Source organism: Bombina bombina, chromosome 8 (genome assembly GCF_027579735.1).
Source record: "Bombina bombina isolate aBomBom1 chromosome 8, aBomBom1.pri, whole genome shotgun sequence".
NCBI lineage: Eukaryota > Metazoa > Chordata > Amphibia > Anura > Bombinatoridae > Bombina > Bombina bombina.
The window spans coordinates 139911906-139934613 of record NC_069506.1 but is presented as its reverse complement, the minus strand read 5'-3'; the positions used below and the strand labels follow the sequence as shown (position 1 = coordinate 139934613).

The following is a 22708-nucleotide window of genomic DNA, read 5'->3' as shown; positions in this document are numbered from 1 at the left end:
TTCCAGCATTACACAGTCTTGTTAGAAAAATGGCTAGTCATACCTAGAGCAGAAAAGTCTGCAAACTGTTCCCCCCAACTGAAGTTCTCTCAGCTCAATAGTCCTGTGTGAGAACAGAAATCGATTTTAGTTACTGCTGCTAAAATCATACTCCTCTTATAAACAGAACTCTTCATCTCTTTCTGTTTCAGAGTAAATAGTACATACCAGCACTATTTTAAAATAACAAACTTTTGATAGAAGAATAAAAAACTACAACTAAACACCACATACTCTTCACCATCTCCGTGGAGATGCTACTTGTTCAGAGCGGCAAAGAAAATAACTGGGGGGGCGGAGCCTGGGAGGGACTATATGGACAGTTTTTGCTGTGCTCTTTGCCATTTCCTGTTGGGGAAGAGAATATTCCCACAAGTTATGGATGACGCCGTGGACCGGACACACCAATGTTGGAGAAATCGGATATAAATAATTTTTCACCATCTGCATAACGTTTTGCTCGCTATTACTTTTGCAAACAATCTCAACTTTATTTTATGCAGAACTTTGATCGCTTTTGATTGCTTTCAATAGAGTCATGTTTTATTGCATATAGGCTGTTCAAAACAACAGCAGGAATCCAATGGATTTTTAACCCTATTTCTGCTTTCATTGTGTGTTGCATTATAACAGCTTGCTTTGTATTTTGTGCAGCTACTACTATAAGCTAACATAACTACAAGCTAACATTGCTTGTTTTAACCTTTTTATGTGCTTTAGATTGTATTGTGCTAATATTAGTTGTGCTCTCTTAATTTATTCTTAATATCTTTATACTAATTCACCTTATATACTAACTTCTTTTATACATCTATATACGTTTTTTATATTAACCCAAATATTTATTTTATGAACTGAAATTAAATAGAATTTTATCAATTAGTTTATGAAATTTCTTCTACCACCGCCACAGATTGAGCTATAGTATCCGATTTTATCTGTCCTTAAGCGCAGGAAGGCTTTTTATTTGTTCATACAGAAACAAAGCCTCTCAAGTGTCACAGTCTTGTAGCATCGCTCTTGACATGGAAAACAAGCAGGCAGTGAAACTCGTCAACACTGATTGCTTAGGAGTTGTTAGCAGGCAGTCTGGATGGGTTCGCAGAAAGACTCTCCCTGCATTTCTAGACTCTAACTTTCATCAATGCTCTCACTGAGAGGCTGACAAGACTACTTAAAACTCCAGTCCCATATCAAAGGGCAGATACCCTTCCTAAGGAACTACTCAGAATCTTCTGACACTTCTCTGCCATCCTCCTGTGATGAAAGACAAAGAATGACTGGGGGGTGGGGGAAGTGGGAGAGGTATTTAAGCCTTTGGCTGGGGTGTCTTTGCCTCCTCCTGGTGGCCCGGTTCAGTATTTCCCAAAAGTAAGGAATGATGCCGTGGACTCTCCTTATATTAAGAAGGAAATTGCATGCCCTATCTGAATCATGAAACTTAAATATTTACTGGACTGTCCCTTTAAAAAAAAAACTAGAGAAGGGGGGCGGAGCCTGGAGTGAGAGCGGAATGGCCGCATAAGGGTAAAGCTCCAGGCAGCCAAAGCAGCTTACAGGCGTTTATGAGCAGACAGCCTCATGTAAGCCAGGTTTAAGAAGATCGGGGGTGAGCCCAGAGGGTCAGAACAGTGTGAGTTTTGCGGCGGAACGCCGCACATAGCACCCGGCAAGAAAAAAAGCCCAAGAAGTGGAAAGGATACAAGGAGACAGCGGCCATGTTAAAAGGCCACGTGGCGATCCGGTGAGAGTATCTGCTTGCAAAGCGGTGCCGGCCTAAGCATAAATGTGAAGAAATGAGTAGCGGTGATTACTGCAAGTCTGTGGGGATGTTTTCCTGAGAGGGTATTCACACGTGGGGCCACATAGTAAGGGCTGAGTTGATTAGCGGGTAACACCGCAAGTGTGATGGGAAGTCTTGCTACCCACGGAGGCCCACACTCACTATGGAAGGGATGCAGCTGCTAAACAACAAGGAGAAAATTATGGAATGATACAAGAGGGCTGCAGGGGGAAAAGTGAGCAAAATAAATCCTACTGCTCAGTGAGTGCTAGGATGATGCACAAATAAATGAAGGTGACCCTCAGTCTATATAACAAACAAACTCAGGCCCTGTAAGATTCTTTATACCCTCTCAGAGTTATAATGGCGACATAACAAAGCATAAAGTGAACACTTCTTCAATCCCTAAAAGAGGCCTTAAACTTTTTATTTAACTGAAGAGGGCCAGAAGAGGGGCTGTAAATTACTGAGACTACCTTTAGAAATTAGGGAGAGCTGCCCCATTTATTTGCTAAATTTTGAATAAAAGAGAGTGTGACAACAAGGGGCACTACAGTGATTAAAAGACTGTTGAAGGTGAATTTGTTGAAATTTACAAAAGAAAGACTTTGCCAGGTTACTGGGGAGCCGCAATAATGGCCTCCAAAAGGAACATTAAAGATACACCTGTTAACAAGCAGTCTACGGCACCCATCTTTTTTAAAGCTACTAGAGGGGAGAAATCGCCAGAACAACGATCACCTCAGTCAGACAGAGACGGAGATAATGACACGAACCCCCATCCAGATGCGAGTTACCATGAACCCCTAACCAGAGCTGACCTAGAACAACTGGTGTCAAAACAAGATATTTCTACTAATTTCGAGAGACTTCTTGAGAAAATTGAAACACTCCAGAACACGGTCACTAACAGTTTGACGGAACTTAAGCAGGAAGTGGGTGAATTAGGCTCTAGAGTTGACTCTCTTGAAGAAAGCGGGGAAGCTTTAGCAGAAGGCCTGAATGATATTACAACTCAAACGACAGCTCAGCAGCAAGAACTGGATGATATACATGACAAGCTCGAAGATCTCAAGAATCGCAGTCACCGCTGCAATATACGCCTGAAAGGCGTCCCAGAATCGGTGACCCCAAAAGAGCTGAACACATATCTATTCAATCTATTCCAAGGTATTACAGGGGTTGGAGGTGAGGAGAAATTCCAGATAGAAAGGGCGCACTGGGCACTCAGGCCGAAACCCAAAGGGGATGACCCGCCCAGGGATATTATAATTCGGATGCTCAGATTCCAAGAAAAAGAGGAAATAATGGCGGCAGCACGCAGAAACCCGACATTTAAGCATCAGGGCAATGCCATCCAATTCTTTCAAGATTTATGCTTAAGGACATTGCAGAGATGAGGAGCACTTCGCCCACTCACAGCCCTATTGAGGAAAAATCAAATCCCTTATAGATGGGGATTCCCATTCGCTTTGCACATCTCCTGGGAAAATAAAATCCTATCAATCAAAGACCCAGCAGAGATTCCGGAGACCTGCAGAAAAATGAAACTTGAGCCACCAACCTCCCAAAAGCAAAGACCCCCTACAGGGGGTTAAGAGGGTAACAGAATACCATTCCAGAGGAAGTGGACACGTGTCCCCGAGAAGAGAAGGAAGACATGAAGTGACAGAATTTTTTTTTTTCAGGGTTTAATTTACGTGAAGCTCTATGGTGCTCTGTTTTTTGCCCGGGCGTGCTGGGCTTGCACGACCGTGATGAACGAGACTTGCTAGGACAAGAGCGCCGGACAGATGAGTATACACAGCGGTTAATGCTATGTTTTTTTTGCAGGTTATGTTAAATGTTTGTGTTGGACTATGGACTGAGTTTCTGAAGGAGAATGTTTATTAAAGTTGAACTAAGTAGAGGGACTGAAAGAGACTGCAACCTTTGAATCATAGGAAGGTCACTTCATATAAGGTTGTGGAGTTGGCTTTATTAAAATGTACGCCATTAAGAGTCAATATAGGAAAGTAATATTTGGCTGCCTTTTAAGTCTATTTTAATGTACTGTTTAGTTGAGATTGGTTTATCTAATGTTTATGTGAAATGTTTTTGTTTGTTTTTGTTTTTATTCTTCCAGGCTGGGTCTCCTAAAGGCAAATATGTTGATCGAAATGAGGGTTTAGGGATACGGGAAGCAAAGGTTGAGGAACAGATTAGGATGTTGAAGCCCATGCACAACACTGAGGGGTCTATGGTTACAGGGGAGGAGAAGGGACAGGGAGAAGAGGGTATTGTAAAATGACTCCAGACAACATAATTATACTTACTCACAATGTTAGGGGGCTAAACACGGACACTAAGAGAAAGACTGCTATAACCCAATACCTAAGGAAAAAGGCTAAAATAATCTTCCTACAAGAGACCCACTTCGTCAAATCATCTATTCCTAAGTTCTGGTTGCACCACTTTCCCCACCATTTCCACTCAACCTCAGACTCTAAAAAAAGAGGGGTCACGATATTGGTACACAGATCTCTTGACCTAGTGACTGATAGGGTAATTACAGATAAAGACGGACGTTATGTTATAGTGCAAGGGACAATTCAGGGCTCAAATGTAATGTTATGTAATCTATATGCTCCTAATGAGACTCAAAATGCCTTTTTCACCAAAATATCCTCTTTACTTACACAGTGGTCACAGACTAGAGTGATCCTTGCCGGGGACTTTAATGTTAACCTGGCCCCCAAGGAGGGAGCAGCAAACTTCAAACTCACTAGCAAACACCACAGACACAACAGCATAGTAAAATCCATTAAAAATTCACTCGAGGAGCACAGTCTTGTGGACGATTGGGAGGCAGTAGGCAGACAGGCACATGACTACACTTATTATTCCCCAGCACATAAACTATACACCACTCTTGATTACATTTATGTTAGCCAAATCTTGGCACCTTCTTTAGTGAAGGTGGGCACTCTGTCTGGTCGGACCATTCCCTGGTCTACGCGGAGCTGGCGGACCTAGTTAACTTCGCTAGACCCCGTACATGGACATATAATCCGGTACTGTTGAGGGACCCAGAGATATATGGGAAGGCACAGAGGGCACTCAGGGAGTACTGGGACAAACTCTGGTTCGGTCGATAACCCATTAGTGGTATGGGAGGCGCATAAGCCTTTTATTAGGGGTCTGTTTATAAAGGAAAAGTCAATTAAAAATAAGTCGACAGTAAAATTGGTTGATACTTTACAGAAAGAAGTCGAACAATTAGAGAAGGAACACCAGCACAATACATCCACCTACAATTATAAACTATTAGTGACAAAGAGGAGGGAGTTGGCAAAGATTTTGAATGACGCTTCTTTTAGGGCAGCCCTGCGGCTGAGAGCTCACTATTTTGTATACGCCAACAAACCCGATAAATATCTGGCATACAAACTGAGAGAAAGGAATAAATTCTTCTCCATACCCAAGCTTTATACAGAAAGGGGGGACCTCACCACACATCCACAAGAAATAGCGGATTGCGTCGCGCAGTATTATGAAAATCTTTACGACGGGAAAAAAGAAGGGTCAGGAGATATAGCCCGCCAAGACGAGACAATTTTTAGAGAAAGCGATACTGCAAACAGTCACGGAAAGGGATCTAGAGAGTCTTAACAAGAAAACAGAATTTATGTTTACCTGATAAATTACTTTCTCCAACGGTGTGTCCGGTCCACGGCGTCATCCTTACTTGTGGGATATTCTCCTCCCCAACAGGAAATGGCAAAGAGCCCAGCAAAGCTGGTCACATGATCCCTCCTAGGCTCCGCCTTCCACAGTCATTCGACCGACGTAAAGGAGGAAAATTTGCATAGGAGAAATCATATGATACCGTGGTGACTGTAGTTAAAGAAAATAAATTATCAGACCTGATTAAAAAACCAGGGCGGGCCGTGGACCGGACACACCGTTGGAGAAAGTAATTTATCAGGTAAACATAAATTCTGTTTTCTCCAACATAGGTGTGTCCGGTCCACGGCGTCATCCTTACTTGTGGGAACCAATACCAAAGCTTTAGGACACGGATGAAGGGAGGGAGCAAATCAGGTCACCTAGATGGAAGGCACCACGGCTTGCAAAACCTTTCTCCCAAAAATAGCCTAAGAAGAAGCAAAAGTAACAAATTTGTAAAATTTAGTAAAAGTGTGCAGTGAAGACCAAGTCGCTGCCTTACATATCTGATCAACAGAAGCCTCGTTCTTGAAGGCCCATGTGGAAGCCACAGCCCTAGTGGAATGAGCTGTGATTCTTTCAGGAGGCTGCCGTCCGGCAGTCTCGTAAGCCAATCTGATGATGCTTTTAATCCAAAAAGAGAGAGAGGTAGAAGTTGCTTTTTGACCTCTCCTTTTACCAGAATAAACAACAAACAAAGAAGATGTTTGTCTAAAATCCTTTGTAGCATCTAAATAGAATTTTAGAGCACGAACTACATCCAAATTGTGCAACAAACGTTCCTTCTTTGAAACTGGATTCGGACACAAAGAAGGCACGACTATCTCCTGGTTAATGTTTTTGTTAGAAACAACTTTCGGAAGAAAACCAGGTTTAGTACGTAAAACCACCTTATCTGCATGGAACACCAGATAAGGGGGAGAACACTGCAGAGCAGATAATTCTGAAACTCTTCTAGCAGAAGAAATTGCAACCAGAAACAAAACTTTCCAAGATAATAACTTAATATCAACGGAATGTAAGGGTTCAAACGGAACCCCCTGAAGAACAGAAAGAACTAAATTGAGACTCCAAGGAGGAGTCAAAGGTTTGTAAACAGGCTTGATTCTAACCAGAGCCTGAACAAAGGCTTGAACATCTGGCACAGCTGCCAGCTTTTTGTGAAGTAACACAGACAAGGCAGAAATCTGTCCCTTCAAAGAACTTGCAGATAATCCTTTCTCCAAACCTTCTTGAAGAAAGGATAGAATCTTAGGAATTTTTACCTTGTCCCAAGGGAATCCTTTAGATTCACACCAACAGATATATTTTTTCCATATTTTGTGGTAGATTTTTCTAGTTACAGGCTTTCTGGCCTGAACAAGAGTATCAATGACAGAATCTGAGAACCCTCGCTTTGATAAGATCAAGCGTTCAATCTCCAAGCAGTCAGTTGGAGTGAGACCAGATTCGGATGTTCGAACGGACCTTGAACAAGAAGGTCTCGTCTCAAAGGTAGCTTCCATGGTGGAGCCGATGACATATTCACCAGGTCTGCATACCAAGTCCTGCGTGGCCACGCAGGAGCTATCAAGATCACCGATGCCCTCTCCTGATTGATCCTGGCCACCAGCCTGGGGATGAGAGGAAACGGCGGGAATACATAAGCTAGCTTGAAGGTCCAAGGTGCTACTAGTGCATCTACTAGAGTCGCCTTGGGATCCCTGGATCTGGACCCGTAGCAAGGAACCTTGAAGTTCTGACGAGAGGCCATCAGATCCATGTCTGGAATGCCCCACAATTGAGTAATTTGGGCAAAGATTTCCGGATGGAGTTCCCACTCCCCCGGATGAAATGTCTGACGACTCAGAAAATCCGCTTCCCAATTTTCCACTCCTGGGATGTGGATTGCAGACAAGTGGCAGGAGTGAGTCTCCGCCCATTGGATGATTTTGGTCACTTCTTCCATCGCCAGGGAACTCCTTGTTCCCCCCTGATGGTTGATGTACGCAACAGTCGTCATGTTGTCTGATTGAAACCGTATGAACTTGGCCTTTGCTAGCTGAGGCCAAGCCTTGAGAGCATTGAATATCGCTCTGAGTTCCAGAATATTTATCGGGAGAAAAGATTCTTCCCGAGACCAAAGACCCTGAGCTTTCAGGGGTCCCCAGACCGCGCCCCAGCCCACCAGACTGGCGTCGGTCGTGACAATGACCCACTCTGGTCTGCGGAAGCTCATCCCCTGTGACAGGTTGTCCAGGGACAGCCACCAACGGAGTGAATCTCTGGTCCTCTGATCTACTTGTATCGTCGGAGACAAGTCTGTATAGTCCCCATTCCACTGACTGAGCATGCACAGTTGTAATGGTCTTAGATGAATTCGCGCAAAAGGAACTATGTCCATTGCCGCTACCATCAAACCTATTACTTCCATGCACTGCGCTATGGAAGGAAGAGGAACAGAATGAAGTATTTGACAAGAGTTTAGAAGTTTTGATTTTCTGGCCTCTGTCAGAAAAATCCTCATTTCTACGGAGTCTATTATTGTTCCCAAGAAGGGAACCCTTGTTGACGGAGATAGCGAACTTTTTTCTACGTTCACTTTCCACCCGTGAGATCTGAGAAAGGCCAGGACAATGTCCGTGTGAGCCTTTGCTTGTGGAAGGGACGACGCTTGAATCAGAATGTCGTCCAAGTAAGGTACTACTGCAATGCCCCTTGGTCTTAGCACCACTAGAAGGGACCCTAGTACCTTTGTGAAAATTCTTGGAGCAGTGGCTAATCCGAACGGAAGTGCCACAAACTGGTAATGCTTGTCCAGGAATGCGAACCTTAGGAACCGATGATGTTCCTTGTGGATAGGAATATGTAGATACGCATCCTTTAAATCCACCGTGGCCATGAATTGACCTTCCTGGATGGAAGGAAGAATTGTTCGAATGGTTTCCATTTTGAACGATGGAACCTTGAGAAACTTGTTTAGGATCTTGAGATCTAAGATTGGTCTGAATGTTCCCTCTTTTTTGGGAACTACGAACAGATTGGAGTAGAACCCAATCCCTTGTTCTCCTAATGGAACAGGATGAATCACTCCCATTTTTAACAGGTCTTCTACACAATGTAAGAATGCCTGTTTTTTTATGTGGTCTGAAGACAATTGAGACCTGTGGAACCTCCCCTTTGGGGGAAGCCCCTTGAATTCCAGAAGATAACCTTGGGAGACTATTTCTAGTGCCCAAGGATCCAGAACATCTCTTGCCCAAGCCTGAGCGAAGAGAGAGAGTCTGCCCCCCACCAGATCCGGTCCCGGATCGGGGGCCAACATCTCATGCTGTCTTGGTAGCAGTGGCAGGTTTCTTGGCCTGCTTTCCTTTGTTCCAGCCTTGCATTGGCCTCCAGGCTGGCTTGGCTTGAGAAGTATTACCCTCTTGCTTAGAGGACGTAGCACTTGGGGCTGGTCCGTTTCTGCGAAAGGGACGAAAATTAGGTTTATTTTTGGCTTTGAAAGACCGATCCTGAGGAAGGGCGTGGCCCTTGCCCCCAGTGATATCAGAGATAATCTCTTTCAAGTCAGGGCCAAACAGCGTTTTCCCCTTGAAAGGAATGTTAAGCAATTTGTTCTTGGAAGACGCATCCGCTGACCAAGATTTTAGCCAAAGCGCTCTGCGCGCCACAATAGCAAAACCAGAATTTTTCGCCGCCAACCTAGCCAATTGCAAAGTGGCGTTTAGGGTGAAAGAATTAGCCAATTTGAGAGCATGAATTCTGTCCATAATCTCCTCATAAGAAGAAGAATTATTATTGAGCGCCTTTTCTAGTTCATCGAACCAGAAACACGCTGCTGTAGTGACAGGAACAATGCATGAAATTGGTTGTAGAAGGTAACCTTGCTGAACAAACATCTTTTTAAGCAAACCTTCTAATTTTTTATCCATAGGATCTTTGAAAGCACAACTATCTTCTATGGGTATAGTGGTGCGTTTGTTTAGAGTAGAAACCGCCCCCTCGACCTTGGGGACTGTCTGCCATAAGTCCTTTCTGGGGTCGACCATAGGAAACAATTTTTTAAATATGGGGGGAGGGACGAAAGGTATACCGGGCCTTTCCCATTCTTTATTTACAATGTCCGCCACCCGCTTGGGTATAGGAAAAGCTTCGGGGGGCCCGGGACCTCTAGGAACTTGTCCATTTTACTTTAAATTTAAATGTAATCACATCAGGTTCAGCTTGTTGAGAAATTTTCCCTGAATCTGAAATTTCTCCCTCAGACAAAACCTCCCTGGCCCCCTCAGACTGGTGTAGGGGCACTTCAGAACCAATATCATCAGCGTCCTCATGCTCTTCAGTATTTTCTAAAACAGAGCAGTCGCGCTTTCGCTGATAAGTGGGCATTTTGGCTAAAATGTTTTTGATAGAATTATCCATTACAGCCGTTAATTGTTGCATAGTAAGGAGTATTGGCGCACTAGATGTACTAGGGGCCTCCTGTGTGGGCAAGACTGGTGTAGACGAAGGAGGGGATGATGCAGTACCATGCTTACTCCCCTCACTTGAGGAATCATCTTGGGCATCATTTTCTCTAAATTTTGTGTCACATAAATCACATCTATTTAAATGAGAAGGAACCTTGGCTTCCCCACATTCAGAACACAGTCTATCTGGTAGTTCAGACATGTTAAACAGGCATAAACTTGATAACAAAGTACAAAAAACGTTTTAAAATTAAACCGTTACTGTCACTTTAAATTTTAAACTGAACACACTTTATTACTGCAATTGTGAAAAAGTATGAAGGAATTGTTCAAAATTCACCAAAATTTCACCACAGTGTCTTAAAGCCTTAAAAGTATTGCACACCAAATTTGGAAGCTTTAACCCTTAAAATAACGGAACCGGAGCCGTTTTTATATTTAACCCCTTTACAGTCCCTGGTATCTGCTTTGCTGAGACCCAACCAAGCCCAAAGGGGAATACGATACCAAATGACGCCTTCAGAAAGTCTTTTCTATGTATCAGAGCTCCTCACACATGCATCTGCATGTCATGCTTCCCAAAAACAAGTGCGCAATAGAGGCGCGAAAATGAGACTCTGCCTATGATTAGGGAAAGCCCCTAGAGCATAAGGTGTCCAATACAGTGCCTGCCGGTTATTTTTACAAAATTCCCAAGATTAAAATAATTCCTCAAGGCTATGGAGTATAAAATATGCTTATATATAAATCGATTTAGCCCAGAAAATGTCTACAGTCTTAAAAGCCCTTGTGAAGCCCTTTTTTTCTTTCTGTAGTAAAAATGGCTTACCGGGTCCCATAGGGAAAATGACAGCTTCCAGCATTACATCGTCTTGTTAGAATGTGTCATACCTCAAGCAGCAAAAGTCTGCTCACTGTTCCCCCAACTGAAGTTAATTCCTCTCAACAGTCCTGTGTGGAAACAGCCATCGATTTTAGTAACGGTTGCTAAAATCATTTTCCTCTTACAAACAGAAATCTTCATCTCTTTTCTGTTTCAGAGTAAATAGTACATACCAGCACTATTTTAAAATAACAAACTCTTGATTGAATAATAAAAACTACAGTTAAACACTAAAAAACTCTAAGCCATCTCCGTGGAGATGTTGCCTGTACAACGGCAAAGAGAATGACTGGGGAAGGCGGAGCCTAGGAGGGATCATGTGACCAGCTTTGCTGGGCTCTTTGCCATTTCCTGTTGGGGAGGAGAATATCCCACAAGTAAGGATGACGCCGTGGACCGGACACACCTATGTTGGAGAAAATAACAAGCTCAGAGGTCCTGGGGGTAATTAAGGATTTAAAATCTTGAAAGGCTGCAGGTCCTGATGGACTGACAGGGGAGTACTATAAACTTTTTAAGAAGGAACTGTTACCCCATCTGGTCAACTTTTGTAATGGTATAATGGAGGGATGGGAGATACCCAGGGAAACACTTAAGGCAAAGATAATAGTGATTCCAAAAGGGGGGAAAAATGACAAATTTTGTCAGAATTATAGGCCGATTTCCCTGATAAATCACGACATTAAAATCTTTGCCAAAATAATGGCAAATAGACTAAAACAGATTGTTCCCACACTGGTTCACCAGGATCAGGTGGGATTTATACAAGATAGGGAGGCCCCGGACAATGTTAGGAGAGCTGTCACCCTGATAGACTACTTGCGGGCAGCCGGGACTCCAGCTCTATTCCTGTCACTAGACGCAGAAAAAGCGTTTGACAGGGTAGACTGGAGTTTCATGTTCACAGTACTCTCGGCCATGGGGTTTAAAGGGACCTTTCTACAAGCACTTAAAGGTATTTATTCTGGGCCAACAGCGGTAGTGGGGGCGGCGGGCCATACATCCAGACAAATAGCAATCTTAAATGGGACCCGGCAGGGGTGCCCATTGTCGCCACTGCTATTCGCTCTATGCATAGAGCCACTGGCCTCATTCATTAGGAACGAGAAAGATATCTCGGGAGTACAGGTGGCAGCTTCAGAGTATAAATTAATGTTGTTTGCGGACGACGTGTTATTAACGCTAACCAGACCCCTACACTCATTAAAACATCTATACAAAACCTTGGAAGAGTTCTCATTGATTTCGGGCTACAAGATTAATGCCGCCAAATGCGAGGCACTTCAGATTTGTCTCCCATCACACACGAAAAAGGCAATTTAATTAAACTTTGATATCGCGGGGGGAAAACACACATCACTTACTTAGGGGTTAAACTGAGCGATAGCTTGTCAGAACTATATAGGTTAAACTATCTTCCAATCTACAGGGCCATTAGAGGTGACTTGGTAAAATGGAAAAAAGGGAACTTTTCATGGTATGGTAGATTAATGGCAATCAAAATGAACCTCCTTCCGAGACTAATGTATGTTTTTTCGAGCTCTGCCCATAGGTGTCCCCACTAAAGACCTTGAGGCCTTACAGGACGATTTAGTAAAATTCTTAAGGGGAGACGGTAAGACTAGGATAGCGGCACAGGTGTTGAAACAGCACAGACAGATGGGGGGGGGAAGAGTACCAAATCTCGTTTATTACTACCGGGCCTCTAGACTAGCTCAGTCGGTGGTAATGGGGAAGAGTGACAATGAACTAATTTGGCCTAAGATAGAGGCAGAAATAGCAGGTTATAATAGGGCAGCAGACATCATATGGGACGCAGAGAAGCTTTTAAAAGTAAATGATTATAAATCACCGGTCACAATGGAGGCATTAAACCTATGGACAAAAATCACGAGAGGGTTAAAACTTTGTAGACCGGAGTCCTTGCTTAAACCCATTAAATTCTTGATACCTGGGGATCTGAGGAGGTCGGTCGGAAAGTGGGAAAACAAGGGCTTGTACAGAGTGGCTGACTTCCTGCAGAATTCAAAAATACTCACATACAATCAGATCAGGGAAAGAATAGAGCCGGAGCCCCTCCACTGGTATTTATACCTACAGGTTAGCTCATCCATACACACTTACATGTCATCAAAACGGTCTACTCCAATTACAGAATTGGAGAAAATGATAGGTGCTCCGTTCAGGGGGAAAAAAACAGAATTTATGCTTACCTGATAAATTACTTTCTCCAACGGTGTGTCCGGTCCACGGCGTCATCCTTACTTGTGGGATATTCTCTTCCCCAACAGGAAATGGCAAAGAGCCCAGCAAAGCTGGTCACATGATCCCTCCTAGGCTCCGCCTACCCCAGTCATTCGACCGACGTACAGGAGGAAATATGCATAGGAGAAATCATATGATACCGTGGTGACTGTAGTTAGAGAAAATAATTCATCAGACCTGATTAAAAAAACCAGGGCGGGCCGTGGACCGGACACACCGTTGGAGAAAGTAATTTATCAGGTAAGCATAAATTCTGTTTTCTCCAACATAGGTGTGTCCGGTCCACGGCGTCATCCTTACTTGTGGGAACCAATACCAAAGCTTTAGGACACGGATGAAGGGAGGGAGCAAATCAGGTCACCTAAATGGAAGGCACCACGGCTTGCAAAACCTTTCTCCCAAAAATAGCCTCTGAAGAAGCAAAAGTATCAAATTTGTAAAATTTGGCAAAAGTGTGCAGTGAAGACCAAGTCGCTGCCTTACATATCTGGTCAACAGAAGCCTCGTTCTTGAAGGCCCATGTGGAAGCCACATCCCTAGTGGAATGAGCTGTGATTCTTTCAGGAGGCTGCCGTCCGGCAGTCTCATAAGCCAATCGGATAATGCTTTTAAGCCAAAAAGAGAGAGAGGTAGAAGTTGCTTTTTGACCTCTCCTTTTACCAGAATAAACAACAAACAAGGAAGAAGTTTGTCTGAAATCCTTTGTAGCCTCTAAATAGAATTTTAGAGCACGAACTACATCCAAATTGTGTAATAAACGTTCCTTCTTTGAAACTGGATTCGGACACAAAGAAGGCACGACTATCTCCTGGTTAATATTTTTGTTAGAAACAACTTTCGGAAGAAAACCAGGTTTAGTACGCAAAACCACCTTATCTGCATGGAACACCAGATAAGGAGGAGAACACTGCAGAGCAGATAACTCTGAAACTCTTCTAGCAGAAGAAATTGCAACCAAAAACAAAACTTTCCAAGATAATAACTTGATATCAACGGAATGTAGGGGTTCAAACGGAACCCCCTGAAGAACTGAAAGAACTAAATTGAGACTCCAAGGAGGAGTCAAAGGTTTGTAAACAGGCTTGATTCTAACCAGAGCCTGAACAAAAGCTTGGACATCTGGCACAGCCGCCAGCTTTTTGTGAAGTAAAACAGATAAAGCAGAAATCTGTCCCTTCAAAGAACTTGCAGATAATCCTTTCTCCAAACCCTCTTGAAGAAAGGATAGAATCTTAGGAATTTTTATCTTGTTCCATGGGAATCCTTTAGATTCACACCAACAGATATATTTTTTCCATATTTTATGGTAGATTTTTCTAGTTACAGGCTTTCTAGCCTGAACAAGAGCATCAATGACAGAATCTGAGAACCCTCGCTTTGCTAAAATCAAGCGTTCAATCTCCAAGCAGTCAGTTGGAGTGAGGCCAGATTCGGATGTTCGAACGGACCTTGAACAAGAAGGTCCTGTCTCAAAGGTAGCTTCCATGGTGGAGCCGATGACATATTCACCAGATCTGCATACCAAGTCCTGCGTGGCCACGCAGGAGCTATCAAGATCACCGATAACCTCTCCTGTTTGATCCTGGCTACCAGCCTGGGAATGAGAGGAAACGGTGGGAACACATAAGCTAGGTTGAAGCTCCAAGGTGCTACTAGTGCATCCACTAGAGTCGCCTTGGGATCCCTGGATCTGGACCCGTAGCAAGGAACCTTGAAGTTCTGACGAGACGCCATCAGATCCATGTCTGGAATGCCCCACAATTGAATTATTTGGGCAAAGATTTCCGGATGGAGTTCCCACTCCCCCGGATGAAATGTCTGACGACTCAGAAAATCCGCTTCCCAATTTTCCACTCCTGGGATGTGGATTGCAGACAAGTGGCAGGAGTGAGTCTCCGCCCATTGAATTATCTTGGTCACTTCTTCCATCGCCAGGGAACTCCTTGTTCCCCCCTGATGGTTGATATACGCAACAGTCGTCATGTTGTCTGATTGAAACCTTATGAATTTGGCCTTTGCTAGCTGAGGCCAAGCCTTGAGAGCATTGAATATCGCTCTCAGTTCCAGAATATTTATTGGGAGAAGAGATTCTTCCCGAGACCAAAGACCCTGAGCTTTCAGGGGTTCCCAGACCGCGCCCCAGCCCACCAGACTGGCGTCGGTCGTGACAATGACCCACTCTGGTCTGCGGAAGCTCATCCCTTGTGACAGGTTGTCCAGGGTCAGCCACCAACGGAGTGAATCTCTGGTTCTCTGATCTACTTGTATCGTCGGAGACAAGTCTGTATAATCCCCATTCCACTGACTGAGCATGCACAGTTGTAATGGTCTTAGATGAATTTGCGCAAAAGGAACTATGTCCATTGCCGCGACCATCAAACCTATTACTTCCATGCACTGCGCTATGGAAGGAAGAAGAACAGAATGAAGTACTTGACAAGAGCTTAGAAGTTTTGATTTTCTGGCCTCTGTCAGAAAAATCCTCATTTCTACGGAGTCTATTAATGTTCCCAAGAAGGGAACTCTTGTTGACGGGGATAGAGAACTTTTTTCTACGTTCACTTTCCACCCGTGAGATCTGAGAAAGGCCAGGACAATGTCCGTATGAGCCTTTGCTTGTGGCAGAGACGACGCTTGAATCAGTATGTCGTCCAAGTAAGGTACTACTGCAATGCCCCTTGGTCTTAGCACCGCTAGAAGGGACCCTAGTACCTTTGTGAAAATTCTTGGAGCAGTGGCTAATCCGAATGGAAGTGCCACAAACTGGTAATGCTTGTCCAGAAAGGCGAACCTTAGGAACCGATGATGTTCCTTGTGGATAGGAATATGTAGATACGCATCCTTTAAATCCACCGTGGTCATGAATTGACCTTCCTGGATGGTAGGAAGAATTGTCCGAATGGTTTCCATTTTGAACGATGGAACCTTGAGAAATTTGTTTAGGATCTTGAGATCTAAGATTGGTCTGAATGTTCCCTCTTTTTTGGGAACAATGAACAGATTGGAGTAGAATCCCATCCCTTGTTCTCCTAATGGAACAGGATGAATCACTCCCATTTTTAACAGGTCTTCTACACAATGTAAGAATGCCTGTCTTTATGTGGTCTGAAGACAATTGAGACCTGTGGAACCTTCCCCTTGGGGGTAGCTCCTTGAATTCCAGAAGATAACCTTGGGAGACTATTTCTAGCGCCCAAGGATCCAGAACATCTCTTGCCCAAGCCTGAGCTTAGAGAGAAAGTCTGCCCCCCACCAGATCCGGTCCCGGATCGGGGGCCAACATCTCATGCTGTCTTGGTAGCAGTGGCAGGTTTCTTGGCCTGCTTACCTTTGTTCCAGCCTTGCATTGGCCTCCAGGCTGGCTTGGTTTGAGAAGTATTACCCTCTTGCTTAGAGGATGTAGAACTTGAGGCTGGTCCGTTTCTGCGAAAGGGACGAATGAAGAATAAAAACTACATTTAAACACCAAAAAACTCTGAGCCATCTCCGTGGAGATGTTGCCTGTGCAACGGCAAAGAGAATGACTGGGGTAGGCGGAGCCTAGGAGGGATCATGTGACCAGCTTTGCTGGGCTCTTTGCCATTTCCTGTTGGGGAAGAGAATATCCCACAAGTAAGGATGACGCCGTGGACCGGACACACCTATGTTGGAGAAACTGATCTCTCGAATCTACTTGCTGATGCAAAAAGCGAGAAGCCAGACTAAATCACCTTTAATGGAGAGATGGGAAAGAGACAATGGGGAAGTTAGGGAGAAGGGTGAATGGGAGGAGCTACTGAGGGATGCAAGTAAAGGTTTACTCAGTGCAGACCTGAGAGAGAATGCAATCAAGGTGTCGTTTAGATGGTACCTCACACCTACCAGAACGGCGCACTATGAGGCAACACATGATGGTAATTGCTATAGAGGATGTCAGGAGAAGGGGACATTTAGACACATGTGGTGGGATTGTCCTAGGGTTCAGACACTTTGGGGGAAACTGTCAACGTTGATAGGCCTGCTTCTGAATGAAAGAATTACCCTCACAATATCACAGGCATTGTTACACGACAGGGTAAGACCTTTCAACAAATCAATTAATTGTTTTATCAGAATTCTCTGTACGTGTCTGAGAATTTGTGTCGCTAGACATTGGAAAGTGGGGACACCCACATGGCAGGAAGTGACAGATAAAATTGTAGACACCTTTCATTTATCAGACGCGGCGGCATGGTCACAAGGTCAGCCGGAGCAATTTCATAAGATATGGTTTTATTGGATGTTAAGGAAGGACGAGGTACAGATCCTGTGAGAACAGGAAGGATAGCAGGAGCATCAGTGGTAGGGCTCGATATATTTAAACAGAGATATTGACATGGGTAGTGGTGACATATCCCGTTTATTTAGGGGCAGTTTTGAGGAAGGTTAGTGACACATACTAATCCTCACGTGGGTTGGAGACATGCACCTATTCTATGCATTTCAATCTGCAGTGATTAGGCAGTTAGGCACTCTCACCTCAAGCAGCTGGACAGGAAGATAATAGGGAAGTGGCTGCTAAAACTTGTTGCTCGATAGCTAATGTCTGCTCTGTGTACAGATCAATTTCAGGCTGTTAAGTTGCATAACTTTGCTGCAAAACAAGCGGACAGCTCCACCTACTGGCTATTTTAGTTAATGCACTTTGTTTTCCAAAGCTTTTCAATAGCAGTCACATGACTGAAAAAAAAAAGGTTGTTATTCTGAAACGGCGCAAATTGAACCGGCGTAAACCGAGGGCCACCTGTGTGTGTGTGTGTGTGTGTGTGTGTGTGTGTGTGTGTGTGTGTGTGTGTGTGTGTATATATATATATATATATATATATATATAAATATACACACATATATACAGTATATATATATATATATATATATATATATATATATATGCATCACAAAAATCGTGTATGAACATGTTTTTGAATATTAACACAATAGCTTTACTGTAGCAAGACTAAGATTGTCAGCAACTAAAATAATTACAGTTCATGCCAAAACCTTATTTGAATTTGTTTCAATGAAAAGTATAGTATTGTGTAGTCTTTTTAAATCTCTTTAAATAGTGCCATTCATCACTTAAAGTGAACAAATATCCAATCTGCCACCCCCCCCCACATGTACAGGCTAAGGCCCCTGGTATATAACTAACTGATGTTACCTGGAGTAAGTCTACAGTGCTTTGGAAGGCTGTCAAGTCCATGCTCCAGCAAGATGGGAATTATAGCATCGTAGCTTGGCAACTCACTAAAAGAAAAAAAATAGAGAATTATTCCTCAGGATGTGATTATTCTTTGTGCATATTTCTTGACCTCAAAATGCTCTATTTTGTTAGGGCATTTTATTTTAATACAATGTATTTTCAATTACTAGTTATTTAACCTCCTGGAAAGCATCACACACGTTAACGTTGTGCTATGTCAACCCCAGATAAGGATACAGCTGGTGAGCCAATCAGCAACAGGCAAACATGTGCATGCGCCAAACTCTTTATTTAGAATACAATAGGGGTGTAGAGTCATATCTTTTAAAATTGTAAAATATAGCACTTATCTTAAAAATAAAATGCTTTGTTTAATTTATTGTGCGCACCAATTGCAACAGTGTGTATATTTTGTTTGTATATTGTTAATACAGTTTGGTATGTTTTAAGTATTTGAAAAGTAACAAGCAAGTAAAGACAAAAACATAAATTATGCTTACCTGATCATTTTCTTATCTTCCGTGGGAAAGAGTCCACAGCCGCATTCATTACTTATGGGAAATAAGAACCTGGCCACCAGGAGCAGGCAAAGACCCACCAGCCAAAGGCTTAAATACTCCTCCCACCTCCCCTATCCCCAATTCATTCAGCCGAGGACAAGGAACAGTGGAAGAAGAATCAAGGTGAAAGGGTGCCTGAAGATAAAAAAAAAAAAACAACGCCTCAAAAACGTGCGGGGGGCTGTGGACTCTTTCCCACAGAAGAAAAGAAAATTATCATCAGGTAAGCATAATTCATGTTTTTCTTCCTAATGGAAAGAGTCACATTCATTACTTATGGGAAATTTATACCCAAGCCAAAGAGGACACAGAATGCAAAAACGTGAGGGTAAGAAGCGGACTACATGAAGGCACCACAAAAAAAAAAAAACCTAAACACATTTTCAAAACAAAAGACCCTGTCCGAAAACCGGGAACAAGAACCCTTTGAAAAACCAAAAGGCGGCGACGACATTGACGCAAATCTACCAACAGGTCACCATGAATAGAAGCAACTGAGATTACGGACCCCAAGGACACCATCTCTCAAGGCAACAGCCCAGCCGCAGCCCCTCAACCAACTAGGGGACCAACAAACCATTCCCGAAGGGAACACAAGCCTAATATGAGGAAAAAAAAACAATTTGTCAAAAAGACAACCCACTCCAGTGGGCAGACGTACACTGACCCAGGTCCCATGACAGGAACCGCAGCTAAATCAAAGAGAAAATCCAAAGGGAACAAACGGATCTCAAGGACCATACAGTGTCCAAACGGCTAAACAACAGGGACCAAGGGCACTCCTATTAAAACCCGGTCACAAAAGGTAAAAAACCCTACCAGCTAACCGGTGAAAACAAAACCCAGTCCCGCACCCCAGACCACAGGAGACTGGGGATGCCGTACCAGAAATGATCAAATCCAGAGATGGACAATGAAACAGATGCCGGACAGAAAGGAGAAGTTAGTGGTGCGAGCAACAGCGGAGCCCTTCCTGAAAAGGAAATACCCCACCTTGCACTTGTACAACTAAGACAGCCCAACCACTACAGGCCACAGAGCCGAACGCCAAAGAAACTCCGTTCACACGGCCAATAAAGTTAGTTAGGATTAATGCAGTGATGCAAACACAACCCATCCAATGATCGGTAGCTAGACAAGCCAACAGGCCGCAACAACCAGCAAACCAGCACACACCTCCACTCAAGAAAACGGGGAGGAATAAACAGTCACTTAAGAACAAAAGACGACTAGTACCCTGAGATAAGCCCCTAGAAATGGGTGATAAGACTCCCAACGGCAAGCCCGTCTCCGAAAACCCACGGACCACCGGAATTCATCACTCTACAGAAAGACAAAAAAAGGCCCCCAATGGAAAACACGAGATAAACACTCGTCCCCAAATCTCTGTAATCATCAGAGGATGATTACCCAGACGCCGAGCACCCAAAGGGCGCCCCCCCACCAAAGAGGTCTGGCAAAAGCCATGGGAGAACAACTAACTGCGTGAAACTTCTGAGAGACAATCTCTCAAGACCCCTAAGCTAGTCTGTCAAGACTGCTAAACACAGAAGCGGGGAAAAAGGAAATTTATGCTTGCCTGATAAATTAATTTCTTCTACGATACGACTAGTCCACGGATTTCATCCTTACTTGTGGGATATTATCCTCCTGCTAACAGGAAGTGGCAAAGAGCACAACAGCAGAGCTGTATATATAGCTCCTCCCTTCCCTCCACCCCCAGTCATTCGACCGAAGGTTTTAGGAAGAGAAAGGAGAAGATAAAAAGATGCAGAGGTGACTGAAGTTGAAATAAAAAATATATAATCGGTCTTAAAAAAAAATGACAGGGAGGGCCGTGGACTCGTCGTATCGTAGAAGAAATCAATTTATCAGGTAAGCATAAATTTCCTTTTCTTCTACAAGATACGATGAGTCCACGGATTTCATCCTTACTTGTGGGATACAATACCAAAGCTACAGGACACGGATGAAATGGAGGGACAAGACAGAGACCTAAACGGAAGGCACCACTGCTTGAAGAATTTTTCTCCCAAAAACAGCCTCAGAAGAAGCAAAAGTATCAAATTTGGAAAATTTGAAAAAAGTATGAAGAGACGACCAAGTCGCCGCCTTACAAATCTGTTCAACAGATGCCTCGTTTTTAAATGCCCATGTGGAAGCCACAGCCCTAGTAGAATGAGCCGTAATTCCTTCAGGAGGCAGCTGTCCAGCAGTCTCATATGCCAGGCAATGATACTTCTCAGCCAAAAAGAAAGGGAGGTAGCCTTAGCTTTCTGACCCCTACGCTTTCCAGAATAAACAATGAATAATGAAGATGAATCCTTAGTCGTCTGTAAGTAAAACTTTAAGGGACGGACCACGTCGAGGTTATGTAACATACAGTTCTTCTTAGAAGAAGGATTAGGACACAAAGAAGGAACAACAATTTCCTGCTTAATATAATTATTAGAAACAAGCCTAGGAAGAAATCCAGGTTTGGTACGTAAAACCACCTTATCAGAATGAAAGATAAGGCGAATCACACAGGTTATGTAACATACAGTTCTTCTTAGAAGAAGGATTAGGACACAAAGAAGGAACAACAATTTCCTGCTTAATATTCTTATTAGAAACAACCTTAGGAAGAAATCCAGGCTTGGTACGTAAAACCACCTTATCAGAATGAAAGATAAGGCAAATCACACAGTAACGCTGAATACTCAAAAACTCTTCGGGCAGAAGAAATAGCAACTAAAAACAGAAATTTCCAAGATAACAATTTAATATCTATGGAATGCATGGGTTCAAACTGTTGAATGAGAAGGTCCTGTCTCAAAGGAAGTTTCCACGGTGACAGAGAGGACATGTCCACTAGATTCGCATACCAAGTCCTGCGTGGCCAGGTATGAGTGAAGGGGGTAATACTGATGTAGCTCCACTTTTTTCACTGAGGACTGCACAGGAGAAGGATACTGCATCTGTGGATTATAACAGGGTGTTTTCCACAGACAAATCCCATTATAGCTTGGTTGCCCTGTTTGAAGAGCTGGAGTTCCTTCTTTTGAAAGAGAATAAGCTTATATGGGATATAAAGACATTAACAAAATATCAAGAATTGGGCATTGTACCTAGAGGGTTAAGGCTAAATAAATTCCCTACGTTTATCACAGATGATAAGATATTCATTGATCTGTGGAATGGCCACCTCACTACTTGCTCATTGAAGCTTATGCAGTTGATCTGTGAATTCAAACAAAAATCCCTGGAAGAGATAACATCAAAAATTAAAGAGGTTCAGAGGGAACTGAACAACAGGAGTAAGGAGCCAAGCTATTTAAAGTTTGATAGCACATTGCAGCAAATAATAGCGGATGCTAAAACGTTGCTACTAGAAGTTAAACATAGCAAATATCTTAGAGACCAGTTGGACTATGACCTTAATCGTTTCTATGTATGGAATAAAAAGGACAGACACACTCTAAGGAAGGAACAGAATAAAAATACTTTTTATCCCAAACAAAAACGTGGGAATAACAGAAATATGCAAAACAGAAGGAGAGTTAACTTTTTTGAAAGTGAAGGTGAATCATGTGATGAGGGCTCTGGATCGGGTGGAGAGGAGGTACCACCGAGGACACAGGTAACCAGACCGAAGGACAATTCGACTTTACCACCACCATCTATACTGAAAGTACAGGCTCCACAGCCCCAGTCACACTACCGAGAGGAACCAAGATGTGCAGAGACGAAACATTTAGAGGCCAGAGAAGTGGAGAAAGCCCAGCTAAGTTTTTCAGGTCCCCCAAAGAACACCAGAAG

General features: G+C 43.4%; 1 protein-coding gene across 1 annotated transcript in view; it reads right to left on the bottom strand.

Annotated features, from left to right (window-relative positions):
- The window catches only part of LOC128638893 (DNA ligase 1), a gene marked incomplete in the record, with an annotated part of 517030 nt that overhangs the window by 462810 nt on the left and 31512 nt on the right, over window positions 1-22708 (bottom strand). The window contains 1 exon segment of the mRNA XM_053691021.1: window positions 18306-18391. Within this exon segment, the coding sequence (XP_053546996.1) occupies window positions 18306-18391 (86 nt within the window).